This window comes from Manacus vitellinus, unplaced genomic scaffold (assembly GCF_001715985.3).
Source record: "Manacus vitellinus isolate BGI_N305 unplaced genomic scaffold, ASM171598v3 scaffold_1_pilon, whole genome shotgun sequence".
Classification (NCBI taxonomy): domain Eukaryota; kingdom Metazoa; phylum Chordata; class Aves; order Passeriformes; family Pipridae; genus Manacus; species Manacus vitellinus.
The window spans coordinates 18,297,609-18,318,203 of NW_021939396.1; the positions used below are offsets into that span (position 1 = coordinate 18,297,609).

At 37.4% G+C, this 20,595-nt stretch overlaps 1 protein-coding gene across 2 annotated transcripts in view; it reads right to left on the reverse strand.

Moving 5' to 3' along the window:
• The window catches only part of ZFPM2 (zinc finger protein, FOG family member 2), a 306,116-nt gene that overhangs the window by 150,894 nt on the left and 134,627 nt on the right, over positions 1-20,595 (reverse strand). For both annotated transcript variants that reach the window (XM_018077612.2, XM_018077606.2), the window contains one exon: positions 6,162-6,280. In XM_018077612.2, coding sequence (XP_017933101.1) covers positions 6,162-6,280 — 119 coding nt within the window. The remainder of the gene's footprint in view (positions 1-6,161; positions 6,281-20,595) is intronic.

Below are 20,595 nucleotides of genomic sequence, written 5' to 3' on the forward strand. Positions count from 1 at the left end.
GATTTCTGACCCCCGTTGTTAAGGAAGGCCTAAAAAAAAAAAAGTCAACCTACCACAAATGCTTTCAGCATTTTCCAAAACAGAGTGTTTATTCAGATACTACATCTTGCTGTTGTATTAGTAACATGTTTAAATTAACTTTTTTGTGTAAATGTAAATAAAAGAGCAGAAATAACTTTTTTTAAAAAAGTGTATAAACTACAATTATGGACAAAAGTTTAAAAAGGGTCTTTCTATTATTGTATTCTCCTCAACTACATGTCTATATAAATGGGAGAGCACATGGTAAAAGGTAAGGCAATGTGAGGTGATGTGTTCTCAAAACCATCGTGGATGGACATGTGGATGTCCACATCATCTTGGCATATCTCAATATTTTGAAATGTTTTAGTTCGTATGAAGTGGCCTCAAGTTGTGCCAGAGGAGATTTACATTAGATATTAGGAAAACTTTCCTCGCTGAAAGGGTGGTCAGGTATTGGAACAGGCTACCTGGATAAGTGTTGGAATTACCATCTCTGAAGAGTTCAAAAGATGTTTGGAGGACATGTCATGGTAGTGCTGGGTTAACAGTTGGACTCTATGTACTTAGAGGTCTTTTCCAACCTTAATGATTCTATGATTCTAAGTGGAGAATCCCAACACATGCAGAGTGGACCAGCACCTTCCTGGCTGTTGGTGTGACACCATGTGCTGTCCTGAAGTGCTACAACGATAACATCTGCTTGTGTTTGAGACAGAAGGAAGTGATTTTAAACTAGTTCTAGATATGAAGAACCTGACAGTAATAGTAGTAAAAATGAGAAATAAAGGCTTTTGTAGTCCCTTGACATATTTAAAGGTATAAATCAGTATAACAAAGTTTAGAATCAAGGTTCATTACTCAATACACTATTTTTGATAATTAAATATAAAAATAGTTCTGTGATATTAAGAGCCATAATCTTCATTTGCATCTAAATACCAAAAGATAAAATCTACCTTATCCCTTTCCATGTCTGATCAAGATAAACAGAGGTTACAGACTGGCTACAGCCTGACTGTGGACAGACTACTGGCTGTCTCTGTGGCCATGCAGCACCTCCAACCAAAGGTACCAGAAAATCCTTGTGCTGCAACTCTGAAGATTAAAGTCTCTGTCTTACCTACACAAGGTTTTTGACCCAAAGTGACCAGTCCCAGATGAGGTAGTGAGCAACTTTGCTGCATTCTGAACCTTGGATCCTCAGCCCTTCACACGCTACCCTGTCAAACACTTCTGTGAGTGTGTCTTCCAGATGAAGTGTCTCTTCGGTGCTGAATCTCCCAGATCCCATTAAAGGGTGCCTGCTGCGTCCCACTGCTTGTCTGGCCCAGCCCTCCACACTCTCCTCCTGTGGATTTCCTTCACAGCCACGTTGAATCCTCTTTTCCTTATCAGGCCGGTACAGGCCTGCCTCGCATGCTCCTCCCTGAGACAAGGATATGAGAATGGGGGGCTGCATCCAGCTGCTCATTGTTTTGCTTCACAAAACCATGCCATGGGCACAGATTAACACCAAAAACTAGACGGAAGCAGCCAAAGGAAAAGGCCTCTCAGAATGCCTCCACACGGCTGCTGGAGCAACCACTGTTTGATGTCCGTCGTGGGCTACGTGGTTCACTGCTGCTTTCGTTTCCAAGGGCCTCATTCCCACCAAACTGTCCCCTCAAATAGGGAAAATATTTACAGATGAAAAAAGGCAAGTGAATGGCTTTTCCTTAACTAGTCTGCTAGTGCCTTAAATTTAGGTCTGCTTACACACAGCAGCTCCTCTTTCAGCAGTCTGTACGACCAGCCTAGAGAGGTCTTCTGCTCTTCTCACCTGCATGGTCACATTAGACTTGGCATTTGTGCAAACCCACCTTCTTGTTAAAGACAGGAATCACAAGCTAGGAATCTCATGCTTTAAAATATATTCCTGTCTGCTTGTAGGTACTCATGAACTACTGAATCTCCTGTGATGCAGCAAGGCACAAAGTTGGAGCCTGCTTGGTAAAACCAGAGATAAAATCATGTTGTCTTCCTTTCTACAGCTGAGTTCTCACCAGCTGTAGACAGACGGCAATATTCCACAAACTCTTCATGGGTCTGTTTGTCAAAACAGCAAATCTCAAACAGAACCTGGAAACATGTAGACATGTACACTTTCTAGGTTTGAAAAGATATTCCGATGCATTTCATTTTCTTGGGACTATCAATTATTATGGAACAGTAAATGGAAAGTGAAAGTAGTGGAGGGAAATGGAAGGCAATAACCTCTATGCCCAATTGTGCAGACAGATACAAACTACACATGCAGCCGAGAACAGAGGAATTTTGCCAGTTTGGCAAAATTACAGGAACAGATCATTAAAAGTATCTAGATATGACATCTATCACCCTACATTTAATAAAAGTATCTAAATATATATCTATAAATATTTAATAATGATATAAGGAGTTCTTAAGGTCAGATTGAAATAAAAATTAAATGCCTAGACAAGTTTTAAGATCTGAGACTCATTTGTTAAAACCAACATTCTTAAGATTTCTGGTGGCTGCATGCAAATCGTTTCATCAACAGTAACAGTAATGCATGACATACACTATTACATAATGTAATTATCTGTAATTCATGAATATTAGCTAAACTCCTAGATGAGAAAAATTAAGAACTTTAATAGTCATTGAGCTATTTCAAGTCTACCATTAGAATATGAGTATTCTTCAGTCCTGATATGAGCCTTGCACTATCATATCTCCTGACAGTGCTGGAACACTGTTGATGAAGTAAAATACTGCTATTCCTTTTACAATTCTGAACAGCATTTAAATAATTTTTGTTCAAGGTACCCAACCTTCCAGTACTCTGAGACGGATACTGCTAGAGTACTTCAAGACAGAAACTTGAAAGATCTAAAAAGTAATTGACATCTGGCACAGTGACTCAATTAAATACCATGCTGAATTAATTAACTTGCTCTGTCTCCTGAGCCAACAGCAGTGAGACTGTATTCAGCAACACAGCGCTGCTTGAAACAAGAAGCACTTCAACAGGATATTGCATGTACAGGCTGTATTCAGTGCAGAGTGCAAGGGTACTAAGCAAGCTGCAACTGTTAGAGTTAGGTAATGAATCCTGTGAGGTACCGTCACATTGCTAACACCAAACAGTAAAGTTGGGTAAGATACTTGTAGTCAGTCACAAACATATTTCCCAATAAAGACAGCAGCTGAAAAATTATGATATTTACTCACCTGAGGGTCCCTCAATTTTTCTTTTCTTTCCTCTCTATACCAAAAATCCACATTAAAGCTTTTTTCCAAAAATTATTTGATGTTTATAGTAGCACAATATTTGAAGTTCTCATTCAGAAAAGAACTAAACCTGCTGTCAGCTGCTCATGGGAAAGTTTGTTTGAATTCTAGTGACATGAGGCTTTACCCAAATGAGCTTTCCAAAACATATACAAATAACCTATGTAAAGAATCACAACTCCTCTTATGAACAACAGAAAACATGTACGATAGTGAGATAAGTAATCAAATATGTCAAGCAAACAAAAAACTCATAAATAAACCTGAATCATTTCAAGAAAAAAAAAGATATAACAAAAAATATGTAGAAGTTGGCACTGGGATTTTGTTGCTTTAACAGTAAATTAAAGTTGCATCAAAAGGTTTACATTTCTTCACACAGCATTCTAAAGTAACAAATGTAGGATTACAGGAAACATCTGATATTTGAGAAAAAGAAACAATACTTAGAATCACAGAATAATTCAGGTTGGAAGGGACCTCTGGAGGTCATCCAGTCCAAACTCCCGCTCAAAGTAGGGCAAACTTCAAAGTCAGATCCAACTTCGAAGTTAAATCAGATTGCTCACAATGATATCCTGTTCAGTTTTGACTTTTCAAAGGATGGACTGGCTCAGAGGACAAAACACTATTTCTGAGGACAAAACTTCTGTTCACAGGAACCTTTTCAGATTTCCAAATGTATTTATGTTTGTAGGCAAAAGTAAAATCTTTCAAGTGTTAGCAAAAATAGGGTTTATGGGTTTCAATTTGACAAGAAACAAAATATCTTTCCAGTTTAGAGGAAAAAAGTCCTTAAGGTTTTCATCACACATTTCTCTGAACTACTTTGAGAAAGCTGTACCATCCCATTACAATTACTAAATTAAGTCAGTTCTGTTCACTGCTTAATTACCAGTTCATTAAAACCCAAATATCTTAGCGAAATGTTTTTGATACAGCAAAAGTGACAGATTCACGAAGCAATAACAGACCTAATATATGCCTGTGCTACCAAAGGGGAAGCAAGCTCCTCCTAGAAGGATTCTAGTTGCTCCATATCTCCATCAAAAAACAAAAGTGAAACAACATGTTTGATGGCTGACATGTTGCAAATTAATCCTAAGAATATCCGATAATGATTAATTTTGCAGTAAAGGGTCAATCAACATAATCTCATATACTTAAACTTTATCTTCCCGTCCTATATACCTGAGGAAGTGGTACAAGTGGACAGGGCGAGAGGGACCACACCAAGCTAGCGATTCTCCTAAGTTATGGATTGTGCACTAACTTTGAGCTACAACAGGACTAACGTTTTGGTTACATGAAAGTTGATGAAAGTAGTAATAGTGGAATTTAGAAAATTATTTGAATTACAGGTGGTTATCAGAAATAAAAATTAAATGGATGGAGAAAATGGAGACAAGTATTCAAATCTTCCAGTTTCTCCTTTCTAACAATAAGGCATTTTGACTGTGCAGTACTTTTGAAAATCTATTCTTTATTCAGGTGCCTGAATGGGAAATGTGATCTGGTTGGGAATACTGAACTCTAGGAAACTTAGACAAAGTTTCCATGCCACTTTCTATAACATTTTTAGCACCTTTTGATCAATAAATTATGCTAAAGGGTACAAAATATTATGACTTTAAATGGCTACTATGTACTTATAACAGAATAATGTTTCAGTCAAATTTTAATATGCATATTTACAGAAACTAGCATGCATCCTATTCAGCAAGCCCTTAGAAAGAGAACTCTAATATACAGGCATGGGTTCTACAGAGAGGAGTTAAAGACTATCAATTTCCCCCCTTTTCTCCCATGTCCACATAACCCTTCTCTCACACTGTCCCAGATGATTCATCAGCAACTCAGTGCTCCTCACTCTCTTCAGGTCCTCCAAGGGCAGGACAATATCTAGCATTGGTGAACACTGGGAAGCTCAGCTTCTCCATTTACAGCACAGATTCGTGTACCCCAAATATATGTAATCCCCTTCTGTGAAAACAGTTCCACAGGTCATTATGCTAAATACATTCAATGCAAAGTCTGTAATAGCAAACAGTGATCAAGCTGCAGATAATGGTTCTTCAGAAGTATCCCAAAGGGCAATGCAATGCATGTTCCAAGATTGTTTAAACCCTTCTCCTGGAGATATTAGTTGCTTCCTTCCTGATATTCTCAGAAAATTAATCTGAACTATACACAAATAATTTTGAAGCTCAGACTTAAAACCAATACAAACAAAGAAGAAATGAAGACCTAGGAATGATATGATTTTCTGTGCACTGAACCGAGGCCAGCAAAGCATTACTTTTAAGTAATATGGTCCACATACTTTCTGCAATCAGAAGAAACGGTAAGGCAAATATAGAATATGACAGGTGTCTTTTGATGCCTTTCAAAAAATGTTAATTTGATGGAAGAGTTTTTTATATTCAGTTACATTAACAGTATGGTAAATTTAATTAATTTTATCCAAAAATAATGTAGTTATTTATTTTTATACCATTTGTTAATATAAGCTAGGTATTCAAAAATTAATGCTACAAAAAATTTTAAAAAACCACTTAAAAAATCAGATATTACTACTGAAACACAACGGCTTGGTTCAGCAAACAAGGAAGTGACATTTCCCTCCTGTAAAATAACAAGTTAAATACTATTAACCTGTGCTCCAAATAACTTCACATGGATGGTTGCCATAGATGAACTAATTGGAAAAGAGCCAAATACCACTGTCCATTAAAGCTAACAATGCCTGTTTTCAAATGCTCCGTCTGAGTAGCAATTCAGGTTATTCCCTAAAGAACAACACACAATATAACAAAGCGAAGTGTCTCAGAGCATCTACATACCAAGGTGTTATTATTCAGATCCATCTTCCCAGCGAAAGGCCCCCACGTTGTTCCAACCGGAAGCTGCTGCCGGCTCTGAATCTTGCGCTCCCCGTCTTTCTGGACCACCTCCAACTCTCCTGCAAACAAAGAAAACAAGCAGTGTTGAGAGTACTTTCACTCATGCCTTGACAACAACCACCTCTGCCTTTGTGTTGGTTTTAGACGCACAATGTTCTGAGGACCCATATAATGAGAATTAATTATGCTTGTCTGAAAAACAACTGATCTTGTCATCCTGCAGAAGAAAAACAAACCTTTTTCCCTTATAATTATATTCAAATTTGGTTTAGAAAATCACGTTCCTTTCTTGCATCTTTTCACACACATTAGAGTTTGAAAGCAATTTTATTCAGAATAGCCATTTCATATAAGTTCTTAAGAAGTGCTGAGGAGGGGGGAGATGACAGCTGAAAGGAGAGAGTGCAATAGCAGCCACACCTGGTGTATTAACCTCGCTGACGCATTTTGCTGCACAAGATCACATTTTGAAACATGAAGCTACTAAAAATTTGAGAGACACACCATATAGCTATATAAATCCACAGTATCTCTGAGATACTATTAAAAACATTTACTACAATTACTAGCAGGAATTTCAACTGAATGAGGTTTTACAGGCAGTAACATTTCAGAATTAGATCAAAAATACTTTTACTTGTTAGCTTAAAGTTATAACACAAAATATGTAAAAGCAATGGGGAGGCTATATAATGATTTTTGTTTTATTTTAAAAACAAATTTTATTTCTGAAAATAAGGACTTAAAAATTTACACTTAAAAGTGAATTTGTTTCTTTAGCTCGTCTTAACTATTCTGGATTTTCCACTAAAGAGAAAGGATAATACATAATTGATCATTCTCCTGGAGGGAAAAATAAAATTCAGTCACCACTTTTCTTTCCCATATTTTTTTCACTTCATTTCAATATTGAAAAAATTGCTTCTTTGAAAGCAGCCTCTTCACTAAACCTATTTTTCTATCAACAGATGTTTCAATCAAAAATACAGCAACAGTTATATTTATATACACAATTTCTAACACTATTTTCTAAAACAGATATAATAAATTCTGGTTTCAGACTTTCAGAGGGATAGAATGGAACAAGGAGAGGTTTATCTGTGCTCTTCTTGTTAGATGTTTAACCACATTTTTCCATGCTCTTGCACTTCCAAGCTTTGCCCTTCCTGAAGGTAGGCAAAAAATCTGTGGTTCTCATGAGCAGCAGAGCTCACCATGACTCTGCTGTAGCCATGATTTCTCAGGACCTGTTTTCCATGACTGCTAAAGCCCCTTCCTCTCTTTCCACACCAAACAGATGCAACAGTGATTCCTGTCTTTTGCATCAGCACATCTCAACAACTCTACCCCAAATCAGGATGGTGCTTTCCCACAAACAGAGTAAAGTCCAATTGTGCAAGGGGTCAACTCATCACAGATTTAGAACTGGCAGCTGTTGTGAAATGAACCTTGGACCGCAGGAAGTGAGTAACTCCTGGCTCACAGGCAGCCTCCACAGACTTCCCCAAGCTAACCATTCCCATAGATGCCTGGATTTACATACAGTCAGGCTGCAAAGCTTTTCCTTGTCCACAGGCGTTAATCTTGACCATTTTCCAAAGAGATGACTTGGCTTCAGCTTCCACTTTCAAGCACAGAAATCTAAATTTCACCTCTGAGTGTTGCAGATTACAAAACTATTCTACGTAAAATTGTGCATCAGATCCTTCCTGCAAACTGGAACAAATCTAGGAAATAGAGCTGTACTGGTTTACAAAAGCTTCTATGTATGTGGGTGAGTCCGCATCATGACAGTGCTATGACATTTTAAAAGGCAGTATGTGAGCAGGAAAGCTTACAGATTAATTATATCTAATTTACACATATGATATATATGCATCCAAACAGAAAAAAAAAATAAATGCATTTTTTTCTTCTCACAGTCACATTGTTAAAAATTCTATTAACTTAAAAAAATCTCTTTATATGTTAATTATGGAAGAGAGAAATTGCAAGGTAACATGTTTATCACTTAGCCATACTGCAGCGTTTTCTCTCTTCAGAGATGAAAACTGCAGCATTTGCTTGCTTTCACACACTAAAAAACAGCTATGTCTATGGACATGTCACATTTAACTGATACCAGAGGAATCATGAGAATCTTTGAAAACCCTTTTAAAAAATAATTCAGCCTCCCTTTCTGCCACTGACATTTTTCATTTGAAAAGGGTTCAGACACAGTCAAACAGTGACTCCTTATCTGTACCTGTGGATTTACAAGCAGGCCTGTCTTTTAATGGATTAAGAACGACAAACTTAGGGCAGATCATCCAGTGATATCCAAAAACCTACTGAAGTTTTAAGGTACACATCATTACACATTATATTTTAAATAAAATTAATAATATGAATCTTATACCTGATAAGTAGTTCAGGTTTGAGGCAAACAAGATCAAGCTTTTTTTTTCCAAACATGTAATATTTCCCTTCAGCTGATAATTAAATAAGTTAATGTGGATTCTTTCTCTCATTCTCTTTTGTTACAGTTCCAAGCAGTAGTTTGGGCAATACATTTCAATATATATGAATACTTTCAATACTTTCAGATGGGATAACATCATGCTGAATTGTACTGAAACTTGTGTTTTCCCATCCACTTAGAACACTATGACAGAGTAGTAGATAACAGACAGGGTAACAAAATATTTTGCTGTGTAACCTTTCTGTTTCCCTTCATCACACTTCCCCAAAAAGTCATTTCTCTCTTGTCACCATGACCAGCAGCCATTTTAATGCTGCGGATGAATGTCGGACTTGGGAAGAATAATCTGCTCTCATGTTTTGGCAAAACCAGACAATTTGGCTATGTTGTACAAGGTTCAGCACATTACATTTGATCCTTGGCAAAGATTTTTTTTTTCCCACTGAAAATCTTTTTTTCTTTAGAGGTAAAAAATAACAGTGCCTGCAACATTTCTGCATTCATTTACAACATCTTGCTCCTCTGAAATTTTTTACTTGGTGAATGGTATCAAAACTGTGCCACAGAGGAGGCCAGTCTCCCACTGATGTAATTGGGGCTGTCTACTATTCACCACTGACTTCCCACAAGGGTTAAGTGGTTTAAGAGCCATACCTGTGGTATCAAGCAATGTGTGTTCTTCAAGGGTGTTTGCCAGAAGAAAAGAGAATCTCACCCTGTGACTGTTAATTACGAGGGTTTGAAAAATGTATTAACAAAACAAGATTTTTCCCTTTCAGCCTCAGAAGTTCAGATGCAAGTCTGAAGTGCTCTCTGCAGCTACCATTCCTGCACAACTGCTCAGGATCTTAACAGATTACATCAGGAGAAGGAAGAGGATCTGAGACTTCATTGCTGTACCACCACTTGCAGTAAGAAGTGTAAAGACTCAACTGGTACTGACTTCACATATGCTTGTCCATGGAGATTCTAACTTGTGGGTTGAAAAAGGAAAGAAAGGATGAAAAACTGCTGCAGCTTCCTTTAATCCACGCTCCAGCCCAAAGGAAGCAGAAAATTCTGCGCCAAACACTGTTAGGTGTTCCTAGTAATCAGCAATTGCAATAGACCACCTCAGTACTGAAAATAATGTTCCTTCACGTAACTGCAAATTATAATAGAATTCATTCACACCCCTGGAAAAAAATATGTGATATACTCATCATTCCCATGGTAAAGTAGAGAAGCAGTTTTATTTTACTGTTTTCATCCTAGACTTGTCAGGTCTTCGATTGAAAAGGACAGTCAGAAGTGTAACAGAAGCAGCACTAAGAAATATAAGTAGAGAGGAAGTGATGCTCTGCTTTTAGTTTTTGCAAGTTAGGTAAAAAAATTACTTAAAAGACATACCATTTAGTGATATTTACTTACCCTTTCCTGGCTATAGACAAAGTATTTTTTTCAGCTTGTTCTTCAGGAACACACTTATTTCCAGCTTGCTGAGTAAGTTTATACAAAATATTTGAGACACACAGTATGGGCTAATCAATTTTGGTAAAAGATAATGCTGTTAGTGCTGTGGGCTGTTTCTCTTATCTTGTTGATGTAGCATACTTTTAAAGTCTGTGATTACTCAAAGACTTATGATAGCTGCACTGTAAAAGAAGCCTCAAGTCATGACTCACTAGTACAGCTACAAAACATCCCATGGCTTTTAAGATATTAGGCCACCTTGGTGGATAGAAAACCAGAATGAAAGGACTCAATTTACGATTCTTTTCATACATATACATATTGTTTCAGGGATGCCACATAGGGCTTATATAAAACAGAAGGTAGAGAGGTCAGTTTAGCCTTGTATTGTTTCACATCATAATCAGGATAATTTTTTTAAAACCCTCCACAAAACATATAGTACATACAGGAACCCAAAACCAGCTTTTGGCCCTTAACATGATTTGACAGCAGCTGGAATACCAGAAGAATTCAACTATACATAGTATTTCTGGAACAAAATAACACTGGTTTTCATCCATCTACCCACATTCTGGAGTAAGAAACAAAGGAGTGTATATCTGAAGGTGAATGATGAGCAGTGTTTTGTGGGACAAAACCAGAACTATTTCATTCAGAAATAACTGTATCCAGATTTATACACATTTAACATTTCTAAGCAAGTCACTGATAGCTTTGGCAGTAGGGGTTTTTTTGTTGTTGTTGTTTTGGTTTGTCTTTTTTTTTAAATCAGGAATAGCTTTCTAAGTGGAGTCAGTTAAAAACAATGAGTAAGCTCTTCCTCTGCTATAATTAGAGACTGGTTATTTGACATCATGGGGCTTTACCAATTTCCACTAGCAAATGGCTCCTTCTTTGCATATTTCCAGTCCACAGCCACCTGGCTCTCTAATGAGTATTTTTGCACAGCACAGAAATTGTGTATGTTGTGGTTTCAGACAAGGACTGCTCTGAAGCCAGAGTGAGCAAGTTAAAAACACTCTTAGAAGTTCTTAAGCACTGTCCAGCCCAAGATCTGCCTGACATCCTGTATGCACAGAAAGAATCTGCAATTAATATTTGGCTGGTGATTACCTCCATTATAACAAACTAATACGTGCACGTTTGCACACAGTAGTTCACTGATAGCAGAGAACTATCCCATTTCCACTTCTGTGATTCTTAACAAGGTAGTTCCAATATTCAATGCACATACACTTGCTTTTCAGACATAAACTGCATTACTGAGATACTTCCTCTAAATTCTCCTCCCTCAATTTTCAAGTCTCTGAGACATAACACATACTAAACTACAATTTTGAACATAAACTTGAAATACGACATTCTCTATTCAAGTACTCCAGTCAAACCCTGATAAATCAGGCTGGCCATGCAGTGATCTTATCCCTTCTGACTCTTTAATAAATCGAACCTTGTAAGTTCACGCTGTTGGAAGTTGTCACTAAATGAAATTGTGACCTTATCCGATGTGTGAACTTATCCTGCTGACAACTACATTTATTGTACGGATAAGCATAGGGGGGAAAAAAGAGGCTTTTGATAATTGTGATCTTACCCATATGCAACTCTAACAGATGGGATCTTTTTGATGTTCCATTAACGATTTGTCTATGATGAGCCTCTACTCAGAAAAAAAATAAACGTTCTTCATAGGTAAGTGGTCGGGAGACTGGTAAGCGGTATGAAAAGTGCACAAAGAGGAGTGGCTGACAGCAGTGAATCAGAAGCTATTAGCTTAACACAAAGAGCTTTGAATTAGCTGGTAATTGCACTGGAAAAGATAACATAATGGAAGTGGCAAAACAGTAACATTCCCTTTCCACAGGACTCATTCAATAGCCCAAAACCCTGAAACAAGTAACCGTGAGTCTGAGGCAGTAACCCAAAATATGCTATGCTACGGCATTTCATGATGAACGAATGAATGAATACTGCATCTTCTTCCAGCACTGACTGGATGCTTGCCGCTGCTATTGTGGAATAATGCTGGGTAACAGACAATGCACAGAATCATAGAATAGTTTGGGTTGGAAGGGACCTTTAAAGGTCCAACCTCCCTGTGCTGAGCAGGGGCAAGCTGAGAAAACAGCTCTGGAGTGGAGACACCCTGGCGGGAGGGTCTGCTGCCACTGAGGTAGTGGAGGGCTTCTGAATGGAGCAGCCTTTTTTCTTTCTCTGAAGCTTTTGCCATCTACTAGTAACTCCTTCCCCTAACCCTGATCCTCCTTGTATCCCTCCCACTTAAGGAGTAGGGTTAACCAAACCTCTTAGCCATGAGGGAAGTAGACACAAGGATAGCCCACAGGTACTTATGGCTCTAACCCACCACTCTCCTTTGCCTAGGCTTAGAAGCAGGTCTAGATAGCAAACACCATGCAGCAGAAGCTGCCAAGCTGCCACATGCTGATTCATTCCTAACTAAGCTGCCTAACGTTGCCCCATCTTGACAACGCTCCCACAGGGCAGCTATGCACTCTAGGTAAGGATGACAAATGAAAAGGCTTCTCCGTTTTCTATAACAAAAAATCTTGCTACTCCCCGCCTTTCTTTAGAGCTGCAAAAGTCAGAAGCAGAGTTTCTTTATCTCTCCTACCTGCTGCTAGTACTGCAAATGGCAGAAAGTGCAGGCGCTATCCTTATCTGCAACAGCGCTGTCCTACATCGGGCAGTAAAGGGAAGGAAAGAGTATTGTCAAAGTGAGAATAGGGAAAGGCTAGGCAAAGATTTTCAGAGAGAAAAAGACCACAAAAGTATGAGGGGGGAGGAAATAAATTTAGAAAACAAGACAAGAGAGGGGGAGCCTACGGAAAGAACCATTTGACGACCCAAGTTGGGTCTGATCAGGGCACAGAGTCCATAAAAATAGGATTAGAAGATATTCAAGAAAAAGTGAGATTCAGAAAACTTGCCAGAATGAGAGAAACGATACACATTTCCAAGTCTGAAATGTGAGAGAAGTTCATGAATTCACATTTAGAAACAGAATGCAAACACTATTATCCCTTTTTAGCCTAGGCATTTGTGTTGTTACAGTACTTAATTCATAAGATAAACTACTAAAATAAAACATACTTATTCTAATATGTCTTTGCTCAGTTGCATCCTGGCTTACACTCTACAATTAAAGTGAGTCTACACTGCACCCAGTGATGTGATTTCACCTGACACTTGGTCAAAGCCATTCTCTAAGTACCCAGATCACCGTGTATGACAAACTTTCTTGAGAAAAAGTGTCATTACTGGTTATTTAGTTTACACCAGGCTCCAGCCATGACCATCACACTGACATGGTACTCCAGCCTGGTTGATGTGACCTTGGGTGTAAGTATTTAAGCAGCTCCAGATTTCCAACTGAACTGCAGAGCTAACTTCAGTGATGTGAAGGTGCACTGTGTCTTGCAACACAAGCATGGTTTTCAAAAGATCATAGTTTGAAAAGAAGTGTATGCACTGACACTTCAAATTCAAAAATTCAAATATGTCCTCTATGTGTATGAAGTTGCTTATATAAAATGAATACAAAGGAAAAAAACACTACATTCCTATAGTACCTCACACTCCTGTAATCTGTAGAATTTAGCAGGAACACAGGATCACATCCCAGACTAGAAAACCATAGACCTATGGTGAACACAATCTGCATCAATTTGAAGTGACAATGCAAATCCTACATCTAGGGACAGCTGGGATGGAGGGCAATTAATTGAATAAATGTTAAGAGCACATAAATTGAGTAGCTACTAAAGAAATGGAAATGGCAAATTAAATAATAATTTTTCATTAAGTATGCCATCAAAATAACTTTTAAGGCTTAAGCTGAACTGTTACAAAAAGTACTGTTTTTTCTTCAAAGTCAGAAAGGAAGGAGTACCTAATGAACACTGCTGCTAGAGTTTGATTAGCTTTTTAATAGAACAGATTCTTACACAGCTCCATAGAGTCTCCATTATTTGGACTGCTTCATGGAACTTACAGAAACTTGCTCAAAGAAAAAAACCTAAAGAGACAGAAGTAGAAGGACAAAGATATTTAGTCAAGATCTGTTAAGCAATGCCGAAGGTTTGTTCATTTGCTTCAGAGTCAAGTTCCACATAATATGAAAAATACTGTATTCATATCAGCATCTAGTCTGCAGACAAAGGCAAAATAAACCCAGCCATCATGGCAAAATCCTGATCCTGCAATTACATTAGAGGAAATATTTTCAGGTCTACTCACCACAAGAACAACTTACACCTCTGTTTTCAAAGTCTTATTCTCATACAAGAAGATAAAAAAATTATTCTTCTTTTTCCTCAATAATTTTCTATCTCCACATTGGGACACACAGCTCAAGAGGTTATTTTACACCCTGTATATGTTAAGATAAACCTGGAGTGGAAGTATTTGCAAAAATACAGAAAAAAAATCCCCAAAGGTAGCCAGTGTAGCTGAAAAGGCCTCCCTGCAGCTCCCAGTGAGAAAAATACAGTAAACTCTATTTAAACTCACATGGACACTCCATACTGGCAAAAACAATTCCCAATTATATTATAACACTGCACAGATCCAGTGGGTTGAGCAGGTTCTTTATCCCAGGTACATGTAGCTTGCACGGCTTTGCTCCCTCTCTCTCCATCGCAAATACACAGGATACAGAAATGCCAGACTTGGCAAGAGCAGGCTGATGATATTACTGAAGAGGGTTTACTTGATAAGATCATCATCTGGTTTTGGACTCTTGGGTATGCTCCCTTCCTCAGCAGAGGAACAGTAGCCCCTGGTAAATGTCCTTTTGTGTGCAGATTCTCCCCTCGATATATGCAAAGACATTTCAGTCCTGAGTCTGTCTGGTTTTTTGTTGCTTCTTATAGCTCATATACAGTTAGAGGTATATGGATCTTTGTATATAATGCAAAGAAAGTGGCACAATTGAAAATACAGCTTATGCAACTCAGATTTCTGAGAGAGACACTATTCCGCAGGGGAGAAAAAGAAACATTTCACTATCACCTACACCAATCTTTCCCTAAGATTTTTTGGAATCCTTTTAGCTGAAAGATGTTATGTTAATGTTTTATTTTTTCCAATATTGTTTGCATAACTGTGATATTTAAAGAAAATATTTAATAGACATTTGTATGTTTACCCAATATTGTAAGATTTCTTTTTTAGTTGGAAAAAGTGAAAAATATCAATGTAACCTGTGATGTTAGTGAATGGAAAAAGATCCTAAAGTCAACTTAATATGAGGACTGCTGTATTAATATTGACGTAATAAAATACATTACTTCAAAAAAGTTTTGAAAATTATTTTTTTGAACTCTAAAAGCAAGAGCAGTGATGTCATCTGTGACTGTATCTGTGGTGTCTTCTCAGTTTACAGTACTTATGCTTAGAGATAGAAGGATCTATTTTCATCTCTCATTTGTGTAACAGCAGATAAGTTATTTGCTTTCTATTAGATATGCATACTCAGAGCTATGAAACCACTGCTTAGATGCTGATTTCTAGCTAAGGGTACGTGAGCCAAACTGTCCAAATGTCTTGCAAAAGAAGCAGATGCTTTAACATGATTTTCCTATTTCCTTTCAATGTTTGCAACAAAATTCTGAAAGAACGAGACTACCAAGAAAAAGAAAAATAATCTCAATAAAGATTAAAATTTATCAGTGTTTAGTGTGACAATCCAAAAGATCTAGTTACTGCTGAGATTAGGTAGGTGAGAAGGAGACTGAGACAAAGGGAGATTGAATGCCATGCTCCACTGCATGCATGCAATATATAGTCACATCCATTATAAATACAATTTATATGAAAAGTAACATTATTATAAATAGAGACAAATGTAGTATAACTATAATGTACAATATCAAAATTCAAATTAATAATTTCTATATACTTGCTGGGGATGGCCATGCATAACAGGCACATGGCTCTGCACTGCTTTGGCACTCGTGAGTTATGTGCTTATCTACATCTTCTCTGATCAAGTACCAGCAGTGATCAACACAGCCTTTTAACACTGGGCCAGACAGGAGTTGACTGCTGGTTTTGGACACGGACCAGAGTACCCTCAGTCACCCCTTCAGTACCTCAGCCTGGACTATCACACTGCTTTCACTAGCAGTTACATCTTAGCATAGCCAAGACTTTGAAGCCGATATAAAGAGTGATGGCCACTTATACAGCAGACTTGTAACTTTGAGTGAAATAAACCCTTGAACAGAGATTGAGCACAAGTCCTGTGCACCTACCTTAAATCCTACTCTGAGGCTTACATAAGACTTAAGTAGAATACTGGCCTCGTGGCAGCCTTCTGTACAGGAATGATCATGACCTTCTCATGAGTAAATCACAGGGACATCATGTATGTAAAGCATATCCCAAATTGTTTTGCCTTACCACTTTCCCTTTTACAAGCACATGTTCTGAATATGCCACGGTTGCTTGGACAGATGCAATGACTGGGGAGCCTGAGAGCCACAACTGGCACACTTTCTGTAGCAGTAGCATGTAGACTGTCTTTCTCCTGTAGAATGACCTCCTGAGACCGACTCTTCACAGCTTAGACCTTAACCCTGTAAACAATGACTGAGAACAAGTCCACATACTCTATGGCCTTACTGGAAATTTCAGCCTAAATAAGAAACTCAGGGTCTCGGAGTAAGTCAATGCTAGTACCAGAAGCCCTAACTTTCTCTGACAGTTGCAATCACTGCTTCTGAAAGAAGCAGAAGTAGGAAAGTATTTCTGGCAAAGCAGAGTCATTAAACGGGCAGTGTCAACAGTTATCAAAATAATTGTAATTTAAAATATATCTGGGCTACAGAATTTTTTTCTCTTTGAAATATTAAAACTGCCCCTATACTATGATGTTTTAAAAATACTAATGCCATTTTAGAGCAGCTTCTTATTATCCCTTATTATCCTGCAATGGTGACTTACTATAAGAATATAAGTAGCATAGTCTATTATTAAGTATCTAGAATTAAAATGGTTAAGTACATAGGAAATGATCATATTGAAAAAGATGTGTGTTGAAATCTTTACTCTCCTGCTAATAAAATCAGCAGTTTACAAAATTAAATATAATAACATAAAAACTCCCCTAAAAACGTCTGTTTCTCTCTTCCTCCCAATTAAAAAAAAACCCACATCCATCAATGCAAAGAGAAAATTTCTATTTTAGCCATGACTATTATTTTCATGTACATAGATACTTTTCAACTTGTCAATCCTCTCTGAGAGGCACACACAATTTGCTGTACAAGGAGTCTTGGAGAAGGACAGTTTGATTCTACCGGTTTTATTCCCCATATGTTTTCATCTGAGTTGACAAAGTACATTAACAAGATACATAATGCATTAGCTTAAAAGGAATAGAATATTTAGACAAACAAATCCTACTTTTACATAATGTATGTTCCAGTTAGTGGTTTCAAAAATCAAGCCTTCCAACATTAGAAAAAGCTTGAACTTTCATGCAGCCCCCTCAAGCCTGAGACCACTCCTTTGCAGATTCAAATCCTTCGGCATAAAAGCCTGTTTTTTACCCTGTCTCCTGTCCCCTGGACACTGTTTCCTTGTGCAGCTCATCTGCCACTTGTCCTCCCCCTATTGCCTCCTATGGCCTCAGCATTCCCCCTCAGTGGCAAGTATTGTGCCATATCCAAGCTCCCAGTGACTGCCTTCAACAATGCCCAGAACCAAATGTCAGAAAAACATGAGCAGAAAGGCGCATATGCTGTCCTACACACATCTGGTTTCTAGCTTTCTGTCTTCCCCCTATTGATCACAGATTATCTGCCAGTAAAGCCTAAGCTGAAACTAGAAAATTTCAAGTTACAGCAGAAGCACTAAGGTCATAATGAAATAAAAGGAAACTCCGTGTTTATTAACTTCATACTGACTTGAAGTGAATAAATGTGAAAGTATTAATAATACTTGGAGAAGAATGTCATAATGTCATATGCCCATACATGTTCTACATTTTTTCACATGTTTTGTAAGTAGTTACAAAAATGTTAGAACTTTAAATCAGTAAGGTAATTTCATGCAAAAAAGAAGATTCACCTATGTCTGGGTTGTAACATCAGCATCTTACACATATCTGAGAATATATTTATAAATAAGCATACACAGCTTACAAAGTCTTCCACTGTGCCAAACATGGCCATAATACATTTAGGTACTTTCTACATGCTTATGCTGTCTTCTCCTTTCGACACCCAATAAAAAATACAGGAATTACTTTCTTAAATGAGAGACTTATTCAAAAGTTAGTACCAAAGAAACTCCTATAAACAAGTAGTTCCAACCTTTGCAAACTCCCATGTAGTTGTTTCTCATGCATATCACAATAACAGCTCCAAGAAACTCTCAAATAAAGATGCATAGGTACTTAGAGAAGGCCAGTCTTGCAGCAAACATTTTAGTTACAATCTTTGAAAGTCCTGGGATTGGTAAATCAGATCTAACCCTACCTCCTAAGGGACCTTCAATATCATGTATAATCTCTCTGTAACTCTGGAAGTAATACTACTTCCTTTCTCTCACCTTTTATTGACCCATCTTTTTAGATAGCAAGCAATCCAGAGAGGGGACTGTAACTGTGTTTGCATGTATAGACATACATATAAAAAATATAAACCAGATACACAGATATACATTATAGATAGATGGATAGATAGATGGATGGATAGATAGATACAGAGAGAGATGCATGTATATACACAGATTTTTATTTATCTACAAAGTATAGTATCTAGGACAAAAGGATCTGTGTCAACAGAAACCAACAGCTTCTAGGTTATACTGTAATATACATAGTAAAAAAATAACACATCTTGGCATTCTGAAAGAAATGCCCTTTTCAAATATTCTGCATCTTTTTTGTCTCTGGTAAGTAGGTTTGCAAGGGGGCTTTGATTATGTTGCTGATATGTACTCCATATCACCTTTTTGGAATAGTTAAACAAAGCACAGACCCTGTACCCTCTGAATAATATTAAAAGACAGCCAGAGAGAAAGACACAGAGGACTGCTTTCAAATATAGTGCTTGATGTTTGAGGCCTTTGCTTTCATTTGATTTTAGAATTTATCTAAATTCAACCACTGCATGTTTTTACTCTTAAAATTGTTATGATCAATAAATTAAAGTAGGTGGGAAAATATTTGTTTATATGTTGCTTTTTATCTCTTAGATACACGCAAAAAATAGCAAATGATACCCTCTGAAATGCTGAGTTCAGTTGTTCCAAAATATTACAGGTAGAAGAAAGCAAACCATTCACTCTTGTCTTACCTGCCACCTAAGCACACACAGAATACCTTTTTTAATTGATTGTCATCTTGACAGAAATATTTAGATCAATTACTATTATTTCAATTTGAGTGGTAGCCCACTCTTCAGTGCCATTCCAGGACAAACATGTCACCTAGTTTTACATCCTTGGATCCCAAGAGTCATGCATCGTTCTTTGACTTTATTTCGCAATCACCCATTTAGACAACTCCTGACAACTATACACTGGCAGTCCATGCAATAAAATTACTGCTGTTCCTCCTTGTCATGAACAAATGAAATAAAACCTCTAAGAGCAAATCAATGTCTACTCTTTTTAATGACCATAATTACAGTAGGAAGAAGCAGGCAAATCACTATGTGAGTAGAAGGTTTAGTTTTGTCAGTTGTTTCCAGTAGCTGTTTATACTTTGCATGTTCATAGAGTACTTGGAAGAACAAAATAATTCTGTTTGGAAGTTACAACACAGACCTCACAATTATCATATCAACAGTACACTTCTGTATCCAAAAAGCTCTGAGTATTCTCATGGAGAAAGAGAGGCATCACATCTCACCTGTCCTACACCATGAGAGCTTGGTATAAATAGTGTAGAATTTAAAAGCACTACACAATAAAGATACCAGTGTCTGACAAAACCATTATTTCACCGAGAGGTATGATACTTCCCTCCGAAAGGCAATAAAAAGTAAATTCCACACTGCACTGTACATAAAGAACAGTTAAAATGAAAAATTTGTTGTGTGACATCCCATGTTGTTAACAATATAGGCAGATCAAGATAAGTGGGTGGATTTGGATCATCATCAGAAGACACAAGGCCATATTTGCCAGTCTATTATGTCATGTTTCTTGAATTCATGATCCTAAGAGTGCAATAACTTTTTATGACATGATGGAGAAGTTACATTTTATACATGCTCCAAATACACAGGCAAGATAAATGAATTAAACTCAGCAACCATATTGTATTTTTAAAATGTTATTGAGCAGTGTAGCATATGGATAATTCTGAAATTTAAAGCATACAAACCATCATAAAATAGTAATGTAAAGCAAACTGTGATTGCCAGATGATTTACATTTAATTAGCCCCTACCCTTGCCTTGTAAACCAAAACAGTAGGATAAT